This window comes from Anas acuta, chromosome 3 (genome assembly GCF_963932015.1).
Source record: "Anas acuta chromosome 3, bAnaAcu1.1, whole genome shotgun sequence".
Lineage (NCBI taxonomy): Eukaryota > Metazoa > Chordata > Aves > Anseriformes > Anatidae > Anas > Anas acuta.
This window is the reverse complement of record NC_088981.1, coordinates 84,119,879-84,140,479: the sequence shown is the minus strand read 5'-3', so window position 1 is coordinate 84,140,479 and position 20,601 is coordinate 84,119,879. Positions and strand designations below refer to the sequence as shown.

Below are 20,601 nucleotides of genomic sequence, written 5' to 3'. Positions count from 1 at the left end.
ACATCAGCCTTTCTTTTCAGCAAAGCTATTGTTTTCACGGAAATCTTGATTCAAAGCATCTTGAGATCATGAGAATCCTTCCCTGCATTTCCGTATGTTTTGAGTCAGGCTCATACGGAGCATATCAGAGAGGCATTTAAAAATCTGTCACTCTAACAAAGAATGATGACCTTCAGCTTATTTTCTGGAATGCCTCTGCTTTATACTTCATCAACTACACTTTCAATTTACGTGTGCCAAGCAGCAACGTCGCCACCAACCCTCCCCCCTCCAACAGCAAAACCATCGTATACAAAGTTAGAACTTTGTGTAAAAGATGATTGAAAGGCACAAGCTTTACTTAACTCTTTTAATAAAACCATTTTGTTAAACAAAACAAAACGTAGCAATGATTGGAGTTTTACATAGAAAATTACAAAAAATGTCAGTATATCATAAATATAACCTGAATATATGAGGAGTGTTGGGTAAGTTTGGTAGGAACGTCTAGAGAAAACCTACGCAGAAAAGAGAGCAGCTTCTCCTGAGTTAGTTGTGTCTCTGTTGAGGTTGTTCTGAGATAACGTGGTTGTGGGGTAGAGTGTTTCCCATCTGCCTGTGGCGTTGTGCTAGCCAAGTCCCTTCTACCCATTTCATGACACTGATGTTATGTACGCATTTTCCTGACACGGCTAAGAGGCTCTTTGGCGGTCTGAGAAAGAAAATAACTGAAGCTTAAAAAGAAGTATTCCAAACTAAGAGCAGTGTGCTGTGAGCAGCCTACAGGTGATAAAATCTTTCCCACGCTGGCTAGCCAGAGATGCGCATCCAGTAGCTTTCCCCAGTGCCAGTGCTGCCACGTAAAATCTTGCTGCCTTCTCAGCCAACTCATTCTGCAATAAATAACAATGCTCCAATGTCAGAAGCATCATTTACCGATTGATAATGGCATGTCAAGTAATTCTCAAAAATCAAAAGAGAGCAATGGTGTGCTGGGTTTATGTGGCAAGGTTTTGGTAGCGGGGGGCCATAGGGGTGGCTTCTGTGAGAATGATCCAGAAGCTGCCCCATGTTTGGTCAGGGCCCCGCTCCTGGCCAGAGCCGGGCCAACGTGATGTTGTTTGTGCCTCTGTGAGAGCATATTTAAAACAAGGGGAAAAAAACTGCTTCAAAAAAAGCAGCTGGGAGGAAGAGGGGAGTGAGAAAAAGCCTTGCAGGCACCAAGGTCAGTGAAGAAGGAGGGGAGGTGGCTTGGATTTCAGCACAGTGAGGCCTGGCAGATTGACTACATCAGACCACTCTCACCCACCCTTTAATAGTCCTATAGGGCCAGTGTGGAAGCCAAATGGTGAGTGGAGGCTAACGGTGGACTATCGGGGCCTGAATGAAGTGCTGTAGTGCCAGATGCGCCAGAACTTCAGTACAAACTAGAGTCAAAGCCTCTGGTGGTACGCCACAGTCGATATTGCTAATGCATTTTTCTCCAGCCCTCTGGCAGCAGCACGCAGGCCACAGCTGGAGGGGGCATCCAGTACCCTTGGGATCGGCTGCCCTAGGGGTGGAAACTCAGCCCTATTGTTTGCCAGGGGCTGATCCAGGCGGCTGCTTCCCTGGGCATGGCCGAGCATCGCTCACTGACTGCCTTTCTGTGCTTCTGTGCGGCCTTTCTTTTACTTTTATTTTTTTTCCTTTTTATGTTTCCTTTCCCTTTTCTCTTTAATTAAATCATCCTTATCTCAAACCTTGAGCTCTTCGTGTCATATTTTCTCCCCCTTCCTCTTTGAGGGGGAGTGAGAGAGTGTCTGAGGTGGGACTTGGCTGCCCACCTGAGTAAAACCACCACAGCCCTTTTTGGCACCCAGCGTGGAGCTGAAACCCATGACCCTGAAATTAAATCTCATGCTTTACCAACTGAGCTAGCCACACAGCTACTGGGTGGCTGCAAAAATCTCCAGTACACCATGCCACTGCCCAAAACACTATTTTGGGCCTGGAAGGGCAAGTGCTGTGGCGACATGGTACGCCAGACAGAATCGAGTCTGAGAAGGGGAGTCACTTCTGAAACAATTTGGTCACCTCCTGGGCTGAGAGGCATGGCATTGGGTGGGTGTACCACATCCCTTGTCACCCACAAGCTGCTGGGAAGGTTGAGAGGTACAATGGGCTGATAAAGACTGTGCTGTGAGCATTGGGTGCTGGGGCATGGAAACAATGGGACATAAATGTACCAGAAGCCACTTGGCTAGTTAACACCAGAAGGTCTGACAGCCTCAGAGAGGAAGGGGGAGAAAATATGACACCAAAGAGCTCAAGGTTTGAGATAAGGATGATTTAATTAAAGGGAAAAGGGAGCTCAAAACCTTGAGCTCTTTGTGTTGTATTTTGGGAGCGAGAGAGTGGCTGAGGTGGAACACAGCTGCCCACCCGAGTAAAACCACCACAATCCTTTTTGGCACCCAGTGTGGGGCTCAAACCCATGATCCTGAGATTAAGAGTCTCATGCTCTACCGACAGAGCTAGCTGGGCAACTACTGGGTGGCTGGAAATATCCAGGTGTACCCTGGTCCTTGGGTGAAGACAATCCCACGAGTGGGTTTGCCTTTTCCCATGGCAGGAGCAACCCACACCGCCGTCCCCATCCACTTCCCTGCATGTGCTATGGGGACTTGAGCTCCTCCCACAGTGCGTAGGGGTTTTGGTTCAGCAGCACCAGGACAGCTGTCAGCCTTTGCCAGGCCTTCCTTTCCCACAGCATCCCTACTGGCACGAGGCTGAGGAGCCTCTGGGACGCTGCACCACAGCTGCACGAGGCTGGTGGTGCCCCAGGGTGCAGGGTTTGTAGGCCTGGAGCCCAGGAAGGAGCAAGAGCATCTTCTCTGGCTGAAGCAGCCAGCCAGCAGCTGACTTAGCTATCAGAGGTCCCTCAGGACAACTTCACTGCCTCCCTGCCACAACAGTCACTGCTGCATTTGGATCTTACTTTTGACAAGAAGTTTCCTGCCTATAGGTGAGGCTGTACTACCAGAGTGCATCTTTCCACTATACAAATAGCCTTTATAAGTAAATGATTCCTTCATAAGGCTTTACAATACATCTGAAATGTGTTAATTCTGTATCTAATAAATATCACATGAAATTTTTTTTTCAGTATTTACAGGTGAAAAATATAAAATAGGATCATTGTAAGATTACTTCTTCAACGTCATCTTCTAAAGAACCAAGGGTTTTAACTCCTGGCTTGAGTGCAGTCTGTTGCAGACGGTGTCTGTTTAGGTTTCTTCCTTCACTGAAAAGATCAGTGTCTTCTTTCACTTTGACTTTACTGTTTTTATCGACAAGAAGAGTATTACTAGACTCCCAGTCTACATCAAAAGGTGTCATGTCCTTACTTTTAGAATGGAGGGCAGTACTGGCACTACTTCCAAAGAGTTGTTCCATTAAATTGGACTTCTTTTCTTTCTTACTATTAAAATCTGCATTTTCCTTGATATTTTCGCCTAAGTAGTCACTTTTTTGATTTAGCCAGCTTGGTCTCCCTGATCCTTTTCCAAAGGAAGGTACATAACTGCCAAATGTTAACTCTTCTACAGTCCTTACATTTTTCTGCTTCTGCCCTTGTACTTTTGTGGCATCATCCTGGCTGTCACCTCGGGCAAAGCCATTACTAACCTTCCCTGGAATTTCAACGTATTGATCATTTTTCTCTTTTATGTCCTGGGAATCAGGTCTTCTTGTATTTACGAGTGGTGTTTGAGAAGCAAGTCTCATGTTCGTTACATTTTGGGTTTCTCTATCAATTTCATTCATTCTAGCAAGCAGAAACTCTTTTTTTCGTTGCTCTTCCAGCATTTCAGTACTTTCTCTCTCTATTTCAGGTTTGTGTGTTTCTGTCTCCATCTTCATTTTATCTTCTTTATCCAATAAAAAGCTGCTTTCTTTTTTCATTTTACCATATTCTTCCCACTCTGCAGGAAATGTTTAAACATTATTTAGAATTATTTAGTCTTACAGTGCCTTTATAAGCATATTTTGAAAATTATCTGAGTAAAAGCCATCGAGTTTTTAATATGCTCTTCTATGCATACTGTGGTTTTGCTACTGTAAAAATAAATTCTTCAAAAGTCACAATTAAATTTATACTAGGTTCTCTGCTAAGATATAAAGGCATGCTGTCATTTTTATAAAGGGATTAGGATGTTATTCATGTTTTAGAACATCAGAAGAATTTCATTTCTGCCAATTGCCTTATTTCCTGTGTTTGAATGAAAATGAATATAGCATCACCGATTTTAATAGTTCTGACTTGCACAGTACTTTATTTTTCTTTGTCAGCATCACTGACACTGGGACATATGCTTTTTTTTTTTTTTCCCCATAAAGGAAACTATTGCTGTGAAGCTATCAGGCAACATAGTCATAGCAAGTCATTATTTGCTTCAAGTTGTGAATGATTTAAAACATACTACATCTGCTGCATATAGACAGCTTTGCTCAAGTGCCTTGTGTGTCACCACATGAACTCAGTGACAGTGCCTGTGCTAATACCAAATGTCAATTTGCATAGCTGTGACAGGATGTGAAAAGTGCAAAACAATAATTAGCTACTAACAAGTGCAAATAAAAGACAAAGGAGGCTTCCAGTATTTCTGTCTTCAAAATATTTTTCTGTCGAGACACCATAGACACGTTAGGTCAAAAGTTGAATGACTACTTGCCTCATTCAACACATTGGCATTTCCCTTTGAAATTGGCATTTCCCATTCAAACTGCTGATTTTTGTTTTCACAAAGTTCCATGTTATCTACTGTACTTTAGATCAAACTTACTGAAATAACTGCAACAGATCAATTTATTTATCTTTTTTTTTAGTAGCATATCATTATACCAAGGACAGTAGCTACCTTTCTGTACATTAAGATGGGAAGCATGATCAGAATATCTTACAGACATAACAGAGCAAATTCTTGGCTTGTATAAATCATGCACTAATGTTAGTGGATGCAGGGGATTTTACACAGATTTTACTTCTGAAAGCATCTATAACATTTTAGAATTCTTCCTTGTAATTGCTTCCATTATTTAACTATAATTACTGAAAAATATTTTAACATGGCCAGACGCAGTCCATCTAAAATACCTCAAAATATGAAGAGACTTGGGAGTGTAAGTCACTAGCATGCTTTGAAAACCAAATGAACAAAAAAGCAATATTAAATGTAACAACAGAAATTAGCATTTCTTAAATAGCCACACCAAATGATTCAGATAACCACAAGTGAAAAGAGAAACTACAACTTCAAGTGATACAAGTAAAGCAGATCTGTACTGAAAAAACAGGTCAAATTAAGGAAAGCAGATTTGTACTACAATAGTAAAAATCTACTGCCTACCTTAATGGCATTTGGCAAGTCAGCAGGTAAATGCTGATTTATCTATATGTCATCCTAAGCCGAATCTCTCAGATTTTAATATTTCTTAGTGGACAGCATTTTTACTGCTACATACTTAATCACATCTGCATACAGGATACAAATTACTCTATATTCCTTATTTTTTTTCTGATTCTCTTTGCATAATATACGTGAAAATAATTTTCCACGGTAGTGATCTCTGCAAAATCATTTCACTCTTCTCTCTCTCTCTCTCACACACACACACAAAAAGAAAAAAATAGCAGCCTCACTTGATTAGTATTCTGCATTGCATTTTCCAGCTTTCAGCTGCCCATTTTCTTACCGTCATGCAGTTTCTGAAATCTCTCCTCTAAAGACTGTATTTCCTGAGCACGTTTCAGTTTCTCTTCCCTTTCCCTGTCTTGGTCTTGTCTTAGGAGGTCTCCTTGTTCTTTCCATTCAATGTCTTGAGGCTCTTTTTCCTGAAATAAATTGATACAAAACAAACTAATAGGGTAAAATAATCAAATAAATGAACAACAACAAGAAAACCATGAACTTCTATTTCAATCTGAAATTATATTCTCACTGCTAAACACAAAAATGAGCAAGTCATCTAAACCTAACCAACTCTGACAACCCAGGGATTTTGGTCCTAAAATCTCATCATCTTTAACATAGTTTTATGTATCTGAAACAAAATGAACAGATAATCAATTCTATTCCGTATTACATGTCAGGAAGACTGCAGCTCCAATGTCATAAACCAAAATTGTCCCTGTGTTAAGGGTGGCTCTCTTTAGAAGTCAGTAATTGCCTTTTCCAGGACTTTAACAGAAGCCAGACCCCATCCCCTTTTTGTTTTAACAAGCAAGCAATTAGTTTCCACAATCTGATCTTTTTACTGAAGTGAGTGGGTTGCAGATTCAGTCAGTTTCACAGTGGGAATTAATGTCACGGAGTATCAAGTAAACAGAGAATGAGAAAGGCTCATTCCTGGGTGAAAAATCAGCTAGTAAGTAAATATACATTTAAAGGGAAAGAAGCTGCAGAAAATATATCAATGTCAGCATAAAAATCACTAACAGAAAATCAGTGGCAATGAAGTAAAGTGAAAGCCAGCCTAATCCAACATGTGGATACTAACTTTGTAGCTTGTTCTTATTTCCCTAAAAAGTGCATTTTACTGCATATAGAAGTTTTGTTTGCTCTACAATAATTGAAACAGTTACTACTTAATGAACAAAGAAAATAGAACTTGCTGCCCGAACAATTTCAAGTATTTTCCCTTCATATACACGACTATTATTATGATTTTTAAAAATAAATTTCACAAAGAGGTGACAAATATGTAAAATGCTTGACTTAGAAAACTGATGAAGGCACAGACTACCCAAATGTAATTTACATTCCACCAGCTCCACTTACACCAAGTGTGCCATTACATAACTTACACACCGAAGTGCTGGAAGAATGCATACATTAAACTAAATCCATATTTACAGAAAGGATTCTGGAAGAGACAACATACAAACCAAGCTGTCAGCCATGAAAAAACTTCAGTCCTATCAGGAAGCCAGTCAAGACAACCATCAGAGCATAATTCCTTACAAGTAGCCCTAGATTTACATAAGGAAAAATCATAAAATTTGTACTAAAATCAGTCTAATTCTACCTTACAAATCTCTTTGACTTTAGTCTGAGGTCACAGAAGTATCAGAAATGCTTCTAATGGTGCTATTTTATAATTAAAAAAGGAAACAGAAAAAAGTAACATCAAAAAATGCAACCACGCTCACAAAGCTGGAGAAACGACAGAAGAAATGCCATCACTCTGACAATAAGAGGAAGCATTAGATTTATGGATTGTGAAATAAATTTGGAAAGTAAAAGAAACCATAACTAAGATCAAAACAAAAAGAGAGACGAAGGCAGCCAGTGCTGTTACAACAGATTGCTCAAATTAGCATTAGAAATAAATTAAAAAAAAAAAAAAGTCCTAAAAATTTCAAAGAAGTGGTAGAAAAAAAGAAACAGATTGAACTGATGGTTATTGGTAAGACATTGAACATGGTGAACTGTCACAAAAATGGCACATGGCATTTCTGGGAAGGCAACACTTCTCTTAAAGATCAGAATGTTTTCTAAATTATATTTTCTGTATATTTAAATATACATTTTTTCTAACATACAAGCTGTGCATTAAATATTCAGTCTGATAGGTGAATTATTTGGAGGAAGTCTTGAGGTTTTTTTTATGGAACTCACTATTCTGGGAAGAATCCCTTCTTTCTTATTTGTTGTGTCACCACAAACAAGTTCTGATTCTGGAGGAAATTCTACCGGTGAGAAGTATCCACTGGTCTGTACTCCTTTTGTGAGCTGTGCTCCTTTTTTAGTATTTTGGTTGTTGGCTGTAGAAAATACAAACGAATCAAGTCACATTTTCCCTTGAAAATACCAGGCTATGCATCTATCCCTCATTTCTCAGTATCTGCAACTATGGAAGTGGAAAGTGTTGGGAAGTTTCACGTGAAACTGTTTTTCAGTATCTGCAAATGCTAACTTAAAAAATTGCGTGTAAAAACTTAACATTGAAACCAAACCACAAATAGGAAAAAAAAATAAAATCATTACAGTATATATTACAGTGAATATATATATATATTTTTTTTCCATACAATATCCTAATCATCACCTTGTCTCAGAAGGTCCATTTAGAGAAACAAACTCATTAAGTTAATTTTAAGTTGTATCTTTAAAACACAACCTTATATCTGTTAAATGACATTCTCAAAGCCTGAACCTAAAATGGAGTGATAGTACAATACCTATCCTAAAATGAGCAGCAGGTAAACTGAAATGCTCACAATAAATATTTAAAACAGCCCCAGAAATTCCTGCTTCTTCTGACAAGTAGATTCTACTGATCCATTGAAGACTGTCTGAGTACACATACAGACATACATATATAAACACATATTTATGCTGGTAACATAAGGCTTCAGGCTGCCTTGTCACACCAGAAGAAATGACTACATTGATGCTTTTAGAAGATTATGTTCTGTGACATATGCACTCTGATGAAAAAAGTACTGCAGCTGATCTGACAGAAAATAAATATGAATTGATGACAAAATAAATAAAAAACATCCACAAAATATAGCAGTGAGGTTTTATTTTTTTAAAGCCTCTGTAATTTATTTTCATGTAGACATTATCTATGATCGACTAGAAAATTTACTAAACCATCTGCCTCTCCTCCTTCACCCCGGAACTTCTGATATGAAATTAATTAAAAACACTTTGATGAAGTTCTAGGTTCTAGTTCTGCAGTTACAAACAGCATCATACTGTGCTCTTCTTTGTAATGACTGCTGTGTTGAAAGCAGTGCAAAAATTTAAGCCTTCCTGGACAAGTGGCAGTGGGGTCAAACACTGAATGGCATAACCTAGCAGAGTCTAACTTAAAAGTGACATTACAAATCTTTTTGCCTTTGTTGTTTTATGTGTTACCTTTCTTTCTTTGTATAATATCCATGTCCTTTCTTGGTGATAGCTTCAACATACGGTTAGCATATATATTTTTTGCTTCAAGTTCTCTTTCTTTTTCCTGTGAGTCAAAGAGGTGTAGCAGAATGAGTTACTAAAGTTTCATTCACTACTCATGACCAAAGCCGTAAATTAAATTGAAAATATTTGTTGTAATTATAGAGTAAGGGCATCAATTATAAAGTAAGGGCATCACTAGTTCTTGTTCAATGTTTTGAGGAGCACAATCAAATTCTTAACTTTTCTTATGCTGTAAAAATATGCAGATAGAGCTCTTCCCCTCCCCCAAATCATTAGCAAAATAGTCTGAAAAAATGTTGCAACCCTGCAGCAAAAATACAACTATATGCCAGTACTTCCATAACTGTGAATACAACTTGTGATGTATTTATGGATCGCACAAATAAACATTTAGTATCATAAAGTATTAAACATTTCAGTGATAGCAGTATTACTTGTCACAGGGTACACATGTGTGTGTCACAAGTACATCCAATTAATCTGTACACAAACCTGCTGTAATGCCCGTACATTACTAACATAAATTGCTGTATATGTCCGCGGATCTGATCTTAACAATCAAGTCTTCAATACCCAGTTTTCCCATTGATTTTGTGGTTTAATGGCAATTCTTGGCTACATGCTTGATCTTGCTTTTCTTAACTAGCGTTAACAATAATTAACATGGAGGCATTCCTGCTCTTAAACAGGCTGCGGGGTCAGAGCACAGAACTTTCTTGTTTGAAGCAGGAAAAGAACTCACAGGTGATATAATCAAGTACATGTCTGAAAGTGCAATCACTGGTAACCTATTCAAACTCGATTACAGATACTTCCAAAGATAAAATGCCACAATTTGGATCCCAGCTTGCATTGCTTCACACTTTACCTTCAGCTTCTGACTAAGTTGTTGAAGCTCTTCTTGGAGAATTCTGTTTTCTTCTTGAGCTTCATGCACCTTTTTTTTCTTTGACTGTAACTCTCGTTGAAAACTGTTACCACTTAATTCAAGATTTTTTTCCAGATCCTTCAATAAAAACAACAAAATAATATTATTTTATTTTATTTTTATCAGCAGGGATACTTTTTGTTTTCTTCTCTTTTTTTTTTTTTTTAATTTTTTTAATTTTTTTATTTTCTTCTTTTTATGTTCAAGGTACTTAAAAAAATTACAGAAAACCAGCATCTTGGATTCGGATATCAGCTCCACCATTACTGTAACAATAAACACGCATAAACCCTAACCCTAATTTTCAGGGGGCAGACAGAGCACCTGCAGAGCTGCTGCAGCTCATCTTTCTGGAATAGACAGGGACAATTTGAGGACATCATGGGACATGGTAGTCAATTCCCCAAGGCTCTTGGCACAGGCAAAGAGTGCACCTCTGAAACTCTAAGACAATCTTGACCTGATGGTTTTCCAAACAGGACACCTCCCTAAAAGTACAGGATTAGAAGGAAGAAGGCAAGAAATAATTTTAACCTTCTTCTCTGGGAAATAGATTTGTGACTGTTGTTCCATTTAGATACTCTCACCTGTTTTAAGTGAGCCTGTGATGATGAGAGGAGGAAAAAAACAGACGAAAAAAATGTACTTCTAGAGCATGATTCATTTTAACATTATCCACTACCACAAATGCTGAAATACCCGATCGTAAAACTACAGGTGCCAGATGGTGACGCTACAGGGTGAGGTGATCTGAGTAGCAGCATTTTCTATCCTGATATTTTTGGGTTTATTTCATGGGAGCTTAGTTTCCATTAAAATCCTTTGGATTTACAGTATCTATTATCTCTGTGATGTAATTTAGCTTTAAGTACTAATATAGTCACTAAACTTTAACATCATTTTAATGACCAATATAATGTTAAAAAAAGCATTGTATACAACTTCCAGCAGTTTAAAGCTGCAAACACAATTATTTTTAAATGAGATGAGTTTTTAAGACATATTGGTAAATATTTTTGCTGAATAATATTAAAGTAAATTGCACAAGATTCTTAAAATGGATACCTACGAAGTGTACTAAAGCTCATTTTGGTATGAAAAAGATTGCTATACTTTTCCCCAGCTCAGCTCTCAGATGTGCAGAATAGGGGACAGGATTTTTTTTTTTTTTAAAGGAAGAATTTTAGTACACGATTCCCTGAATACCCAGTAAATTTTTACTAAATGCTTCACCTTCTGGAGGATAAATTAGACTTCATAAAGTTACACTATAGCTGCATGCATTTCTGAAACATTATTACTAGTTATAAAAGCACTTAAAAGCACAAGCTCACTGTGTATACACTGACAAGTAACACTTAATTTGTAAATAGCAATTTCAATGCTTGACTACTGAGTATATAACTATGTAATTACCTTGGAAATAATTTACTTGATGCGATTTACATGTAAAAAAGAATAATTTTTCTATTTGCTCTAGCACAGTGGAAAAAATAAAAACAACATGAAGCTCTTTCTGGTAAGAAATACCTGAACCAAAATTTCTTACAAAAGAAAAGGTCATCTCACCTTAATTCTTTTTTCACTGTCCTCTAGTCTGCTCTCTGCATAGGCGAGTTTCTTTGCCAGGTCATCTCTTTCGGCAAGGTGCTTATCTGCAGACAGCTTTTTCAGTTTCTGCAAGACAGTTTTTGTTCTGTACAGTTCGTCTTCCGAATCCTTCAGCCTTCTCTCGGTGGCACGTTCTCGCTCTTGAGATTTTCGTAGGCGCTCCCTCAATATTCTAATCTCATTGTTGTGTCGGGCAAGGAGCTGAGAGATTTCGTTTTCTGTATCCTCAAACTTATTCAAGGCTTTCTCCTGCCTGTGCTGAAGCCTCTTCAGCGCCCTGTTTTCCTTCTGCAGCTCATCTAGTTTGATGTGGAGTTCAGTCAGTTCATTTCGGAGCTCATTGATTTTCAGCAGCCTAGCAGAAAGAACTCTTTTTGTAACGAGATCTATATCCTTCGCAGGAGAATCCCGAGTGAGGCTCTGAGAACGGAAACCCCACCGTGTCCCTCTTTTGCTCGGTGCATATTTGGAACCCAATTTCTTTGCGGCTAAGAGAGGAAAAATGAAAAGCATGTTTACCATAAGACAATGCAATTTGTTGATTCAGACATCCTTTCTGGAATAAAGCTCTGCCTGAAACAATTTTACAATACGTAGCAGAGATTGCAGCTTTCAAACCAGAAAATAGAAAGCATGTATGTGAGAGGCTTATGCTTCTTTTCATAGATAAAAAATGGAGATTTCTGTTTGTGATCTGCAAGAGGTAATATTTTCAGCCATCAATATAGAAGCATTGTAATAATCTGCAAATTGTATCAGAAATAACAGACGTTTCATTAATATTTGATTAGAAATACCGTACTCCTATGCATACAATATCATCAAATGCTTGTACAATGGCAACAATTAGCTGAGTGTTAGCTAGTTATGTATTATGCAAGATGTCATTCTCTCAGACAAATGAAACAGTGTTTTCAAACCCAGCTGCCATGCTTACAGACGAAACAGCAATCTTAAAGGCTCAATGCAAAAAGCCTCCAAAGAAAAATTATAAATCCATGAAAATTCAGTTGTCCCTTGAATAATTTATTTCTGTATCACAAGTTATTTTCCACGGAGTATCCTTATTTGATTATCAGTGCGCATCACTCCCACATTTCTATTTGATACTATTTTATTATCATCCCCACAGATGAAAGCTAAACATTAGGTTTCTATCTTATTTGCCTCTCAAGCTACACTCAGTGAATAAAGGACATGATACACTAAAATATATCTTAAACCATCTGAATATACAGCAAGTATATATTCATTAAGGGATGCCACTGTTTGGAATAAAGAAGCTGAGCACCAGCCTATATATCATACAGGTCTGAAAGCTTGTATTCAGCAATAATGCAGTAACCCATACACTGGGTGTGAGCAGCTGCAAATTCTGCCTTCCTTTTGGTGCTGACCATACTTCTTCTAAGCTACAGAGAGTATTTGACAGCAAAAATAACAGCTTTAAAATATATTTTCCTCTGAATGTTTTGCACATATACTCATTCATTTTCTGTTCAATGCTCACTTTTTCCACAGTTTGGACAAACAGTGAAAAAACTTTTTCTTCCCTCCACATGAAGAACACTTTTATAACACTCAGGTGTGAATAGATTCACTAACACAGGTACTGCAGGCATGATGTCACTCCTATCACCAATTAAGCAAATTGCCACGAACCTCACAGCCTAGACTTCCAGCCCCTTCAAGAATTTCTCCCACATTTAGGGCAGAACAGAAAATTCCAATACCAAGTTTACACTTTTGTCCATATAGTTAAACTGAGGAATAGTGTCTTCGCAGAAAAGCACTGCTTTCACCATGCCTCCACGTAATAATTATACTTAGCTCTAGCAACATCGAAGACCTACTCATTTCTTTGCCCCCTCCAAATGAAGTAGTACAGTGGAACTGAGGTTTTTGTGTCCCAGACACCTAATTCATGACTGCTGTGGAGCAGATGCCACTTGTGAACAAAGAGATGTTCAGCAAAACACCAGCTGCACCAGGACCAAGGATATTTTCCCTGGGCAACCTCAGGTCTTATGGCACCCTAGATCATACCATTAGCCACATGGTTCCTACAGTATCAAGCAGTTACAAAGGAAACAGCATTTGCTTGTGAAAGATGAGATGTTCTTGCTTCATCAGAAGACGTGCATAACTATTTAGAACAAGCTGTCAAAATGTGGCAGAGAGGCATCCCAGACCAGGACCTGTATAACCATTCTCTCCCTTTTGTAGGGATGTTCATTTTGCCCCCAAACCAAGACAGCAGCTCATGTATGTGAGGGAGCTCAGTGGAGCTATCCCATCTCAAATTGGAAATATTTTATTCTCAGGGAAGGCCTATAAAAAACCCTTTCTTTTGAATTTCCACTCCATATGTACCTAACAGTCACCAAACACGTTTTCTCTCTCTTGCCACATTGCTGCTTGTTTTCTGGCTTGTTTTGAAAGTACACAATTATAGCAGTGTAAAGCTTAGTCAAGTAGACTTCCCCAACAGGGAGATCTTTAGGGGATGTTGTCAGAGACATCATAACAATTGTCTCTTACAGACTGCATAGTACAGGCTTGCCTTGAGTCCTTTCGTCAAAGACTGAAAGAGAACATCAGCACGATTCAACAAAAGACTACTTTAGGAGCTGTGCTTGCTTGTTAAAAAAAAATACGAGTAATTCTGAAAACCATTAAAATTGTCCTCTTGCAGGAACAGGTTAGTTTCATTCTTCACAAAACTGTCACAGTCTACTTGCCATCTGTAGTATAATTCACATGAACCTTATTTCTAGATTCTTACAATGCTTAATAAAATTTCCCACTTCTATTTCAGCTTTCAAACACAGTCAACTCTTTGGAGCAGTTACAAAGGAACAACTTCTGCGATCTACCTACCTTGGTAGTGCACAAGGCTGTTTGAAGTTTGTGTTTTGTGATCTCTCTTTTCTTGGCTTGTAGACGGATAGCTTAGTGTGGGTGACTGGCCAGATGAGTGAGAGACATTATCTTCATCCGAATAATAGGAGTCACTATTTCTATCCCCATCTGATTTTCTGTCTTGTTCAGAATCTGGGCTTCTTACTCTTTCTCCCATTTTTTATTTTTTTTTTTTTTAAATTAGCTGCTCTCCAGATTTTTCTCAAAGACTGTGCATTTTGACACAAAAGACCTTTTGGTAGTCACAATGGCAGCAGCTGGATTATTTCTTTGTATTTATCATCTTCATCTCCCAAGCATGAGATCTTTGTAGCTCAGTCCAGCAAGCAGTAGTTTCCATTCAGAATGCATTTTTCTGTAACAACTGAGAGAGAGAAAAAAAAAGTGAGAGTGATTTTGCCCTTAAGAAAGGTAGAAGAACTGTAAAATTATTCAGAATTCCTATAACTTTACGCCACATGCTTTGCTACATTAGCTTTATTACTTATATTGAATGGGACAGACATCATTCTAGGAACAGAGCAAGTACTATACTCAGTAGTTGGAGGCACTTCATCACCAGAAAGAGGAATGAGAAGAGTACCACAGCTAAATCTTGAACAAGGAATTACTGCCAGGTTAGAGAGCGAAGTATTTGGAAAACAAGACAAAAGACAAGTAAAAGTCTGAAGCTATTTAGGAAACTAATTTAAACATACTGAAAAACTTTTTACCCAATAAATTAATGACTTATTTCTGACTAGAACTGAGACAGTATTTGTAGAATTTGACTAAATTTTCCATATCTCAATTTCTGACAGTCCAATGATGCTAAATAACGTGCTTGAAAAATCAGTTGTCCCATTTGCCTGGAGCATGTTCCAGCCCTAACCACTACTGGGCCCTTCCCTTTGCCGAGGGAAATACTCTTGTATCCTACAACATCTAGTGCTTCGTGCCCTCAAGAGCTGGAAGGAGCACGTATTTGTGTCATGTGCATGATATGAAAATGCAAACAGAGCCTTTAAAAAAATAATTATTTTTAAGTTTGTAAGAATCTGATGAAGGAGACTGTGCTGCTGGTATATGGTAAATGTTACTGCAGCAGGTATAAAAGAGAATGGCTGCTCCTGCAGATGGTCTTTTGATGACCATCCTCCAAACTGAAGGTAAAAATCACCTTATTTTGCAGTTTTTTGAGACACCTGGTGACAACATCATGGAGTAAATATATCCAAAATTTTCCTTACCCTTCTCAGTCAAAAGTATTTTCTCATCAATGTGTAAAGTATTAATTATGTGCAGCCTCCTGTGTCTTATGTCTCTCACCACAGTTTTCAAGCTTATTTCTCCACCATCTCCCAACTTCCCAACTTCAAGACATGAAGCCTCTAATGGGTGAATAAAAAGGACTCACACCAGAGCCTGTCAGTTCTGCCTGTTGAATGACATGAACTCCTAACCCATTTCTAAATGGTTAAGTAAACTACATACATAAAATAAAATAAAATAAAATAAAATAAAATAAAATAAAATAAAATAAAATAAAATAAAATAAAATAAAATAAAATAAAATAAAATAAAATAAAATAAAATAGCTGCTTTCAACCAAAACTCTTCTACACTGCAGGGCATATGACATACCTGTAAAAAAAGAGGTCAGTATTTCACTATATCACTTTGCTTCCCCAATAAAATAAACTTAGCACGCTTTTTTAGCCTTCTGTTCCACTGCCCATACCTGCAGAATTGCACAGCCAAGCAGAACAGAAATGTCAGCTGCCAAGAAAGTTTTCATTACAAATTCAAGCTTTCTGGCCCAGTTCATGGTTAGCACACTCAACTCTGTCTCCAGTGACTAGGATGGATTTGCCCTCATAATCTATACAGCAGGAATTAGAGGAATAAATATCCCCATAGATTTCTGAACAGAGAAGCTCCTAGGAAACTGTTACTGAATTATTTGGAAGAGAGCATTTTTTTCTTTGCTTGGGGAGTACCTTTCCAAAATAATGTTAAGTACCTAAATATTTTCAATGAGGTCCAAATAAATTAGATACCTAAAACTGACATCAAAGATGAAAACTGAAATTACACCACAAGGCTGAGAAAGAAGACAAGCTATGCTTGAGATCACTTGTCCTAGAGACTGCTAAACACATGCAGGAGGGGTCAGCAACTGCAAACATTCATATGATCAGCAATAAGTATGTTTTTTTCTTCTGAATTAATGGAGCTATATTTCAAAAGTATACACCTAACCATAACTGTATTTGTCTCTAAATACAATGAAGACCCTCACACACATTAACGAGGGCAAGACTAGGATCAAGTAAAAATATTAGAATTTATCCAGGTGCAACCATCCTCCCAAACAGCTCTACTCCTAAGTCATCGAATCATCCAGGTTGGAAAAGACCTCTAAGACCATCAAGTCCAACCATTAACCTAGTATTGACAAGTCCACCGCTAAACCATGTGCCTAAGCACCACATCTTCACGTTTTTTGAAGACCTCCAAGGATGGTGACTCAACCACTTCCCTGGGCAGCCTGTTACAGTGCCGCACAACCCCTTCAGTGAAGAAATTCTTCCTAATATCCAACCTGAACTTCCCCCGGTGCAACTTGAGGCCATTCCCTCTAGTCCTATCACTGGTTACCTGCGAGAAGAGGCCGACCCCCAGCTCCCCACCCCTTCCTTTCAGGTAGCTATAGAGAGCAATGAGGTCTCCCCTGAGCCTCCTCTTCTCCAGATCAAACACCCCCAGCTCCCTCAGCCACTCCTCACAGGACTTGTGCTCCTGGCACTTCACCAGCTTCATAGCCCTGCTCTGGACACGCTCCAGGGCCTCGATGTCCTTCTTGTAGCGAGGGGCCCAAAACTGAACACAGCACTCGAGGTGCAGCCTCACCAGAGCAGAGCACAGGAGGACAATCACTTCCCTAGCCCTGCTGGTCACACTGTTCCTGACACAAGCCAGGATGCTGTTGGCCTTCTTGGCCACCTGAGCACACTGCTGGCTCATAGCCAGCTACTGACCAGCCCCCCAGACCCCTTTCCACGGGGCAGCTCTCCAGCCACTTTTCCCATAGCCTTGCATGGGGTTGTTGTGCCCCAGGTGCAGGTCCCAGCACCTGGCCTTGTTGAACCTCATACAGCTGGCCTCATCCAACCAGTCCCACCTATCCAGATCCTTCTGCAGAGCCCTCCTACCCTCGAGCATATCAACACTCACACCTAACTGGTCTCACAATCATCTGCACAGAATTTCTGTTGCCTTGCTCCTTGCTCCCAAACTGAAACACAGATGCAGTTTTGGGAACACTCTGCTCTCTACATGGTGCACAGGTAAAGCTGTGTCAGTTCTGACTGCACAAGACAGAATCACAGGGAATGCAGAAGATATAAAATAAAATATAAACGAACATATTAAAATATAAACTAATATAAAACTAATTCTGTCTTTTATCTTTCTGAAAATATAGAGATAATACTCTGGAGGGCTGTATCACAGACCTCACATTATTTCAGTCATCTGGAATGAAAAAACATTGAAAACTGTAATTGTGTTTGTAGGCTATAGCCACAAAAGCTATATATAGGTGATGCCATTGCTTGTAAGAAGCCACAGGCTGCATTTTCAGCTAACAAAATGGGCCACGGGACTTGTCAGGATTTGTCTGGACTCATTTTGGATGCCTGGAGCTTTGCTATAGTTTATTTAGTTGCAGCAAAATTAGCTAACAGCCAGGTGGCTTATCTAATTCGTTTTTGCTTTTTGCTTAGCTTTGTACAACCGTGTGCTCTAGCACCTATAGTTACATGTAAAACTAACAGAAAGCAACAGGTAGCTTGCTCTGGGAGTAAACTATTTGTTTCCCCTTGGGAAAATGGAGCAGAGAGGAGCACAGCCATGAGAGGACTGCAGGGCCCTGAAAGCACAAATGCAGGGTGACAGTGGGCCCCACGCTGTAACAGCTCACCGGCGGTCAGTAACTGCTCATCAGAAGGATGCGATCTTGGGACACAGGCAAAAACAGTTTTACAGATAACACACAGAACAAACACACCACGTTATAAAGTTGGATGGAGCAATGAAGCAAGAGCAATGTGTACAGTCCGTTAGAAGAATAAAAAATGATCCCACATGGACCCAAGATGAGGAAGAAGAAGCTACTAGCATCCACCATCCCAAAGCCTTCCCTGGGAAGCACGGGAAGAGGTGAGTTGCTGTAAAGACTCCCCCCCTGCCAGGCAGATCCATTCAGGTCCCAGATGTGGCTGAAGTTAACACCAGAAAGTGTGCTTGGTACTGGAGGCTGTCTGCATCACTCTAACTGTGCCTAACTTGAACCGTGTTTATTATCTGGACTAGTACTAAATCTTTGATTAGACCATTAAGATTTTAATTAGATTAACAACTGATTCCTGGCTCTGCATCTGTGTTCCCCTCTTTGCTGAGAGCAACGTGCTGAATAAAACAATCTGGTGGTATTCAAGCAGCCTGGTCTGTCTCCGGGCCATGGGGGCACATGTGGCATCCAGAGCAGCCCTGGGCTCCTGGGGCGGTCACACCAGTGGCAGAGGCACCACAGGTGTTAACCTAAGTGGCAGCACTGATTTCTGTGTGGGGCAAATAACTCCAGTGGTGTGGGTGTAGCCAAGATATACCTTACTTTTGTCTGCCTGTAGGATACTGAAAGACAGAAAGAAGTCTTCGTGCACAGATTTTTTTCTGGAGAAAAAAAAAAAAGCATATGTGAATGAAAACGAGTGGGACTGCATTCAGGGAAAAATGTAAATGTCTACAATTCAATTATCAAGATGTCTAATTATATACATAAAACAAGAACACTCATTTTCACTTACTAACTTAACGCTGATCAGTCATTTTATAGCCCCACAAGCACTCGCTGAAAAGGCAATAATCCTTTGGAAGAGTGCTTTTCATAACAGTATTTAAAATAGACAAACTGTATTTTGTGAAGTAAAATGTGAAAACCGGAGGATGAGAATTATCCACTTCTGTGCTGGATATTACCCACTTTTGAGAACATTTTGCTAAGCACCGTTTTGACAGGTAGCAAAGCACAGCGATTTCTGATGCTTTCTGGAAGTATTTTGAGAAATCAAGGGGCTGAAAACAAATGGGGAAAGGTGAACCCATACAAGCTCCCTCGAGGAACCTCTAAAATTAATTTCCTGCATCTCCAAATGGCTTTTGGGTTTGTAAACTGGTAAGATTATCACACTTTTCCTACAGAACAGGAAACCGTGGTCTGTCGGGTTTTGCAAGATTCGGGTTATGATGTAAGATGTAATTTGATTAAGATAAAAAAAAGAAAAATCGCAGATTGCCTTTAGAGCAAACGAGTCACTGGGACATCTGAGTTTTACTTCGGTTCGCCTGAGGAGGCTCTAATTTCGAAGCGTTTTGCTTTCCTTGACCCCTCAGCCGTCACCGAGCAGCCTGGGTCGTTAGGAAAGGAGTTTAACTGAGGAAAGCCTGAGGAAAACCCACCGAGGTACCTCTGGCACTGGTACATTTAATACTTTGGGGGGGAATATGGGTTAGTTGTCAGCCTGTTACACAAAAACAAAACCAAATAAAAAACGATTAAATTAACGAATTATCAGATAAACACCAGCCACACAGCGCGGGGCAGCCCCCCCCCGGCACCCCCCGGAGCTCCGCAGACGCCTCAGGGAGCCCAACGCACCACGGCCGGATCATGGCGGCCCCGCTCCCCGGGGGCAGCCGCGCACCCGGCCCTGGCCCCGGGTCCCCTGTCCCTTGTCCCCTGTCCCCGTCCCCGTCCCCATGCCCAGGCCCCGGCCCCGCCGGTACCTGCGGACGCGGCGCCGTTGCCACGCTACGCTTAAAGGGGCCGCTCGGGGGCTCCTGACAGCCGCTGCCCCAGCAACCGGCAGCGGGAGGAGGCGGGCTCTCCCTCTCAGCCATTGGCTGCCCGCGCTGACAGTTTAGAGATTCCTGGAGAGCGATTGGTGGAGAGGGAAAGTTAAGGGTGCTGATTGGCTTAGGCGCAGCACGGGGGGCGGGACGGAAGGGCGCCGTTGAAGGCGGCGGGCGTACGAGGCGCCGCCATTTTGGCTGCGGGGCGCAGCGCCTGTGAGGGACGGGGCGAGGGGAGCGCGGCCGGAGATGGCGGCCGGAGGCTGTTGGCGCCGCTGCTCGGGCTCCTCAGTGCCCTGC

The 20,601-nt window shown here is 40.2% G+C and overlaps 1 protein-coding gene across 3 annotated transcripts; it reads right to left on the bottom strand.

Annotated features, from left to right (window-relative positions):
* Nucleotides 1-335: 335 nt before the first annotated feature.
* LCA5 (lebercilin LCA5) lies at nt 336-20,343 on the bottom strand. Of its 3 annotated transcripts, none has more exons than XM_068678113.1 (9): nt 20,236-20,343; nt 19,059-19,122; nt 14,365-14,770; nt 11,443-11,972; nt 9,814-9,951; nt 8,889-8,985; nt 7,641-7,786; nt 5,716-5,854; nt 336-3,944 (listed from the first exon to the last, which is right to left on the bottom strand). In XM_068678113.1, the coding sequence occupies exons 3-9, from the start codon at nt 14,561-14,563 to the stop codon at nt 3,157-3,159; spliced, it is 2,037 nt and encodes a 678-aa protein (XP_068534214.1). In that variant the 5' UTR covers nt 14,564-14,770; nt 19,059-19,122; nt 20,236-20,343; the 3' UTR covers nt 336-3,156. The 3 variants fall into 3 exon arrangements, with proteins under 3 accessions (XP_068534214.1, XP_068534213.1, XP_068534215.1); XM_068678112.1 differs by having other exon boundaries at nt 19,064-19,122; XM_068678114.1 differs by lacking the exon at nt 19,059-19,122 and having other exon boundaries at nt 20,236-20,332.
* Nucleotides 20,344-20,601: the final 258 nt, after the last annotated feature.

What these genes read in the sequence shown, in the direction of transcription:
- LCA5 (XM_068678113.1), bottom strand. Translation starts at nt 14,563, where the DNA reads ATGGGAGAAAGAGTAAGAAGCCCAGATTCTGAACAAGACAGAAAATCA. An exon ending in AACTTAGTCAGAAGCTGAAG is followed by an intron (nt 8,986 to 9,813) that starts GTAAAGTGTGAA and finishes TTTGACTCACAG; the next exon opens with GAAAAAGAAAGAGAACTTGA. An exon ending in TATTATACAAAGAAAGAAAG is followed by an intron (nt 7,787 to 8,888) that starts GTAACACATAAA and finishes TATTTTCTACAG; the next exon opens with CCAACAACCAAAATACTAAA.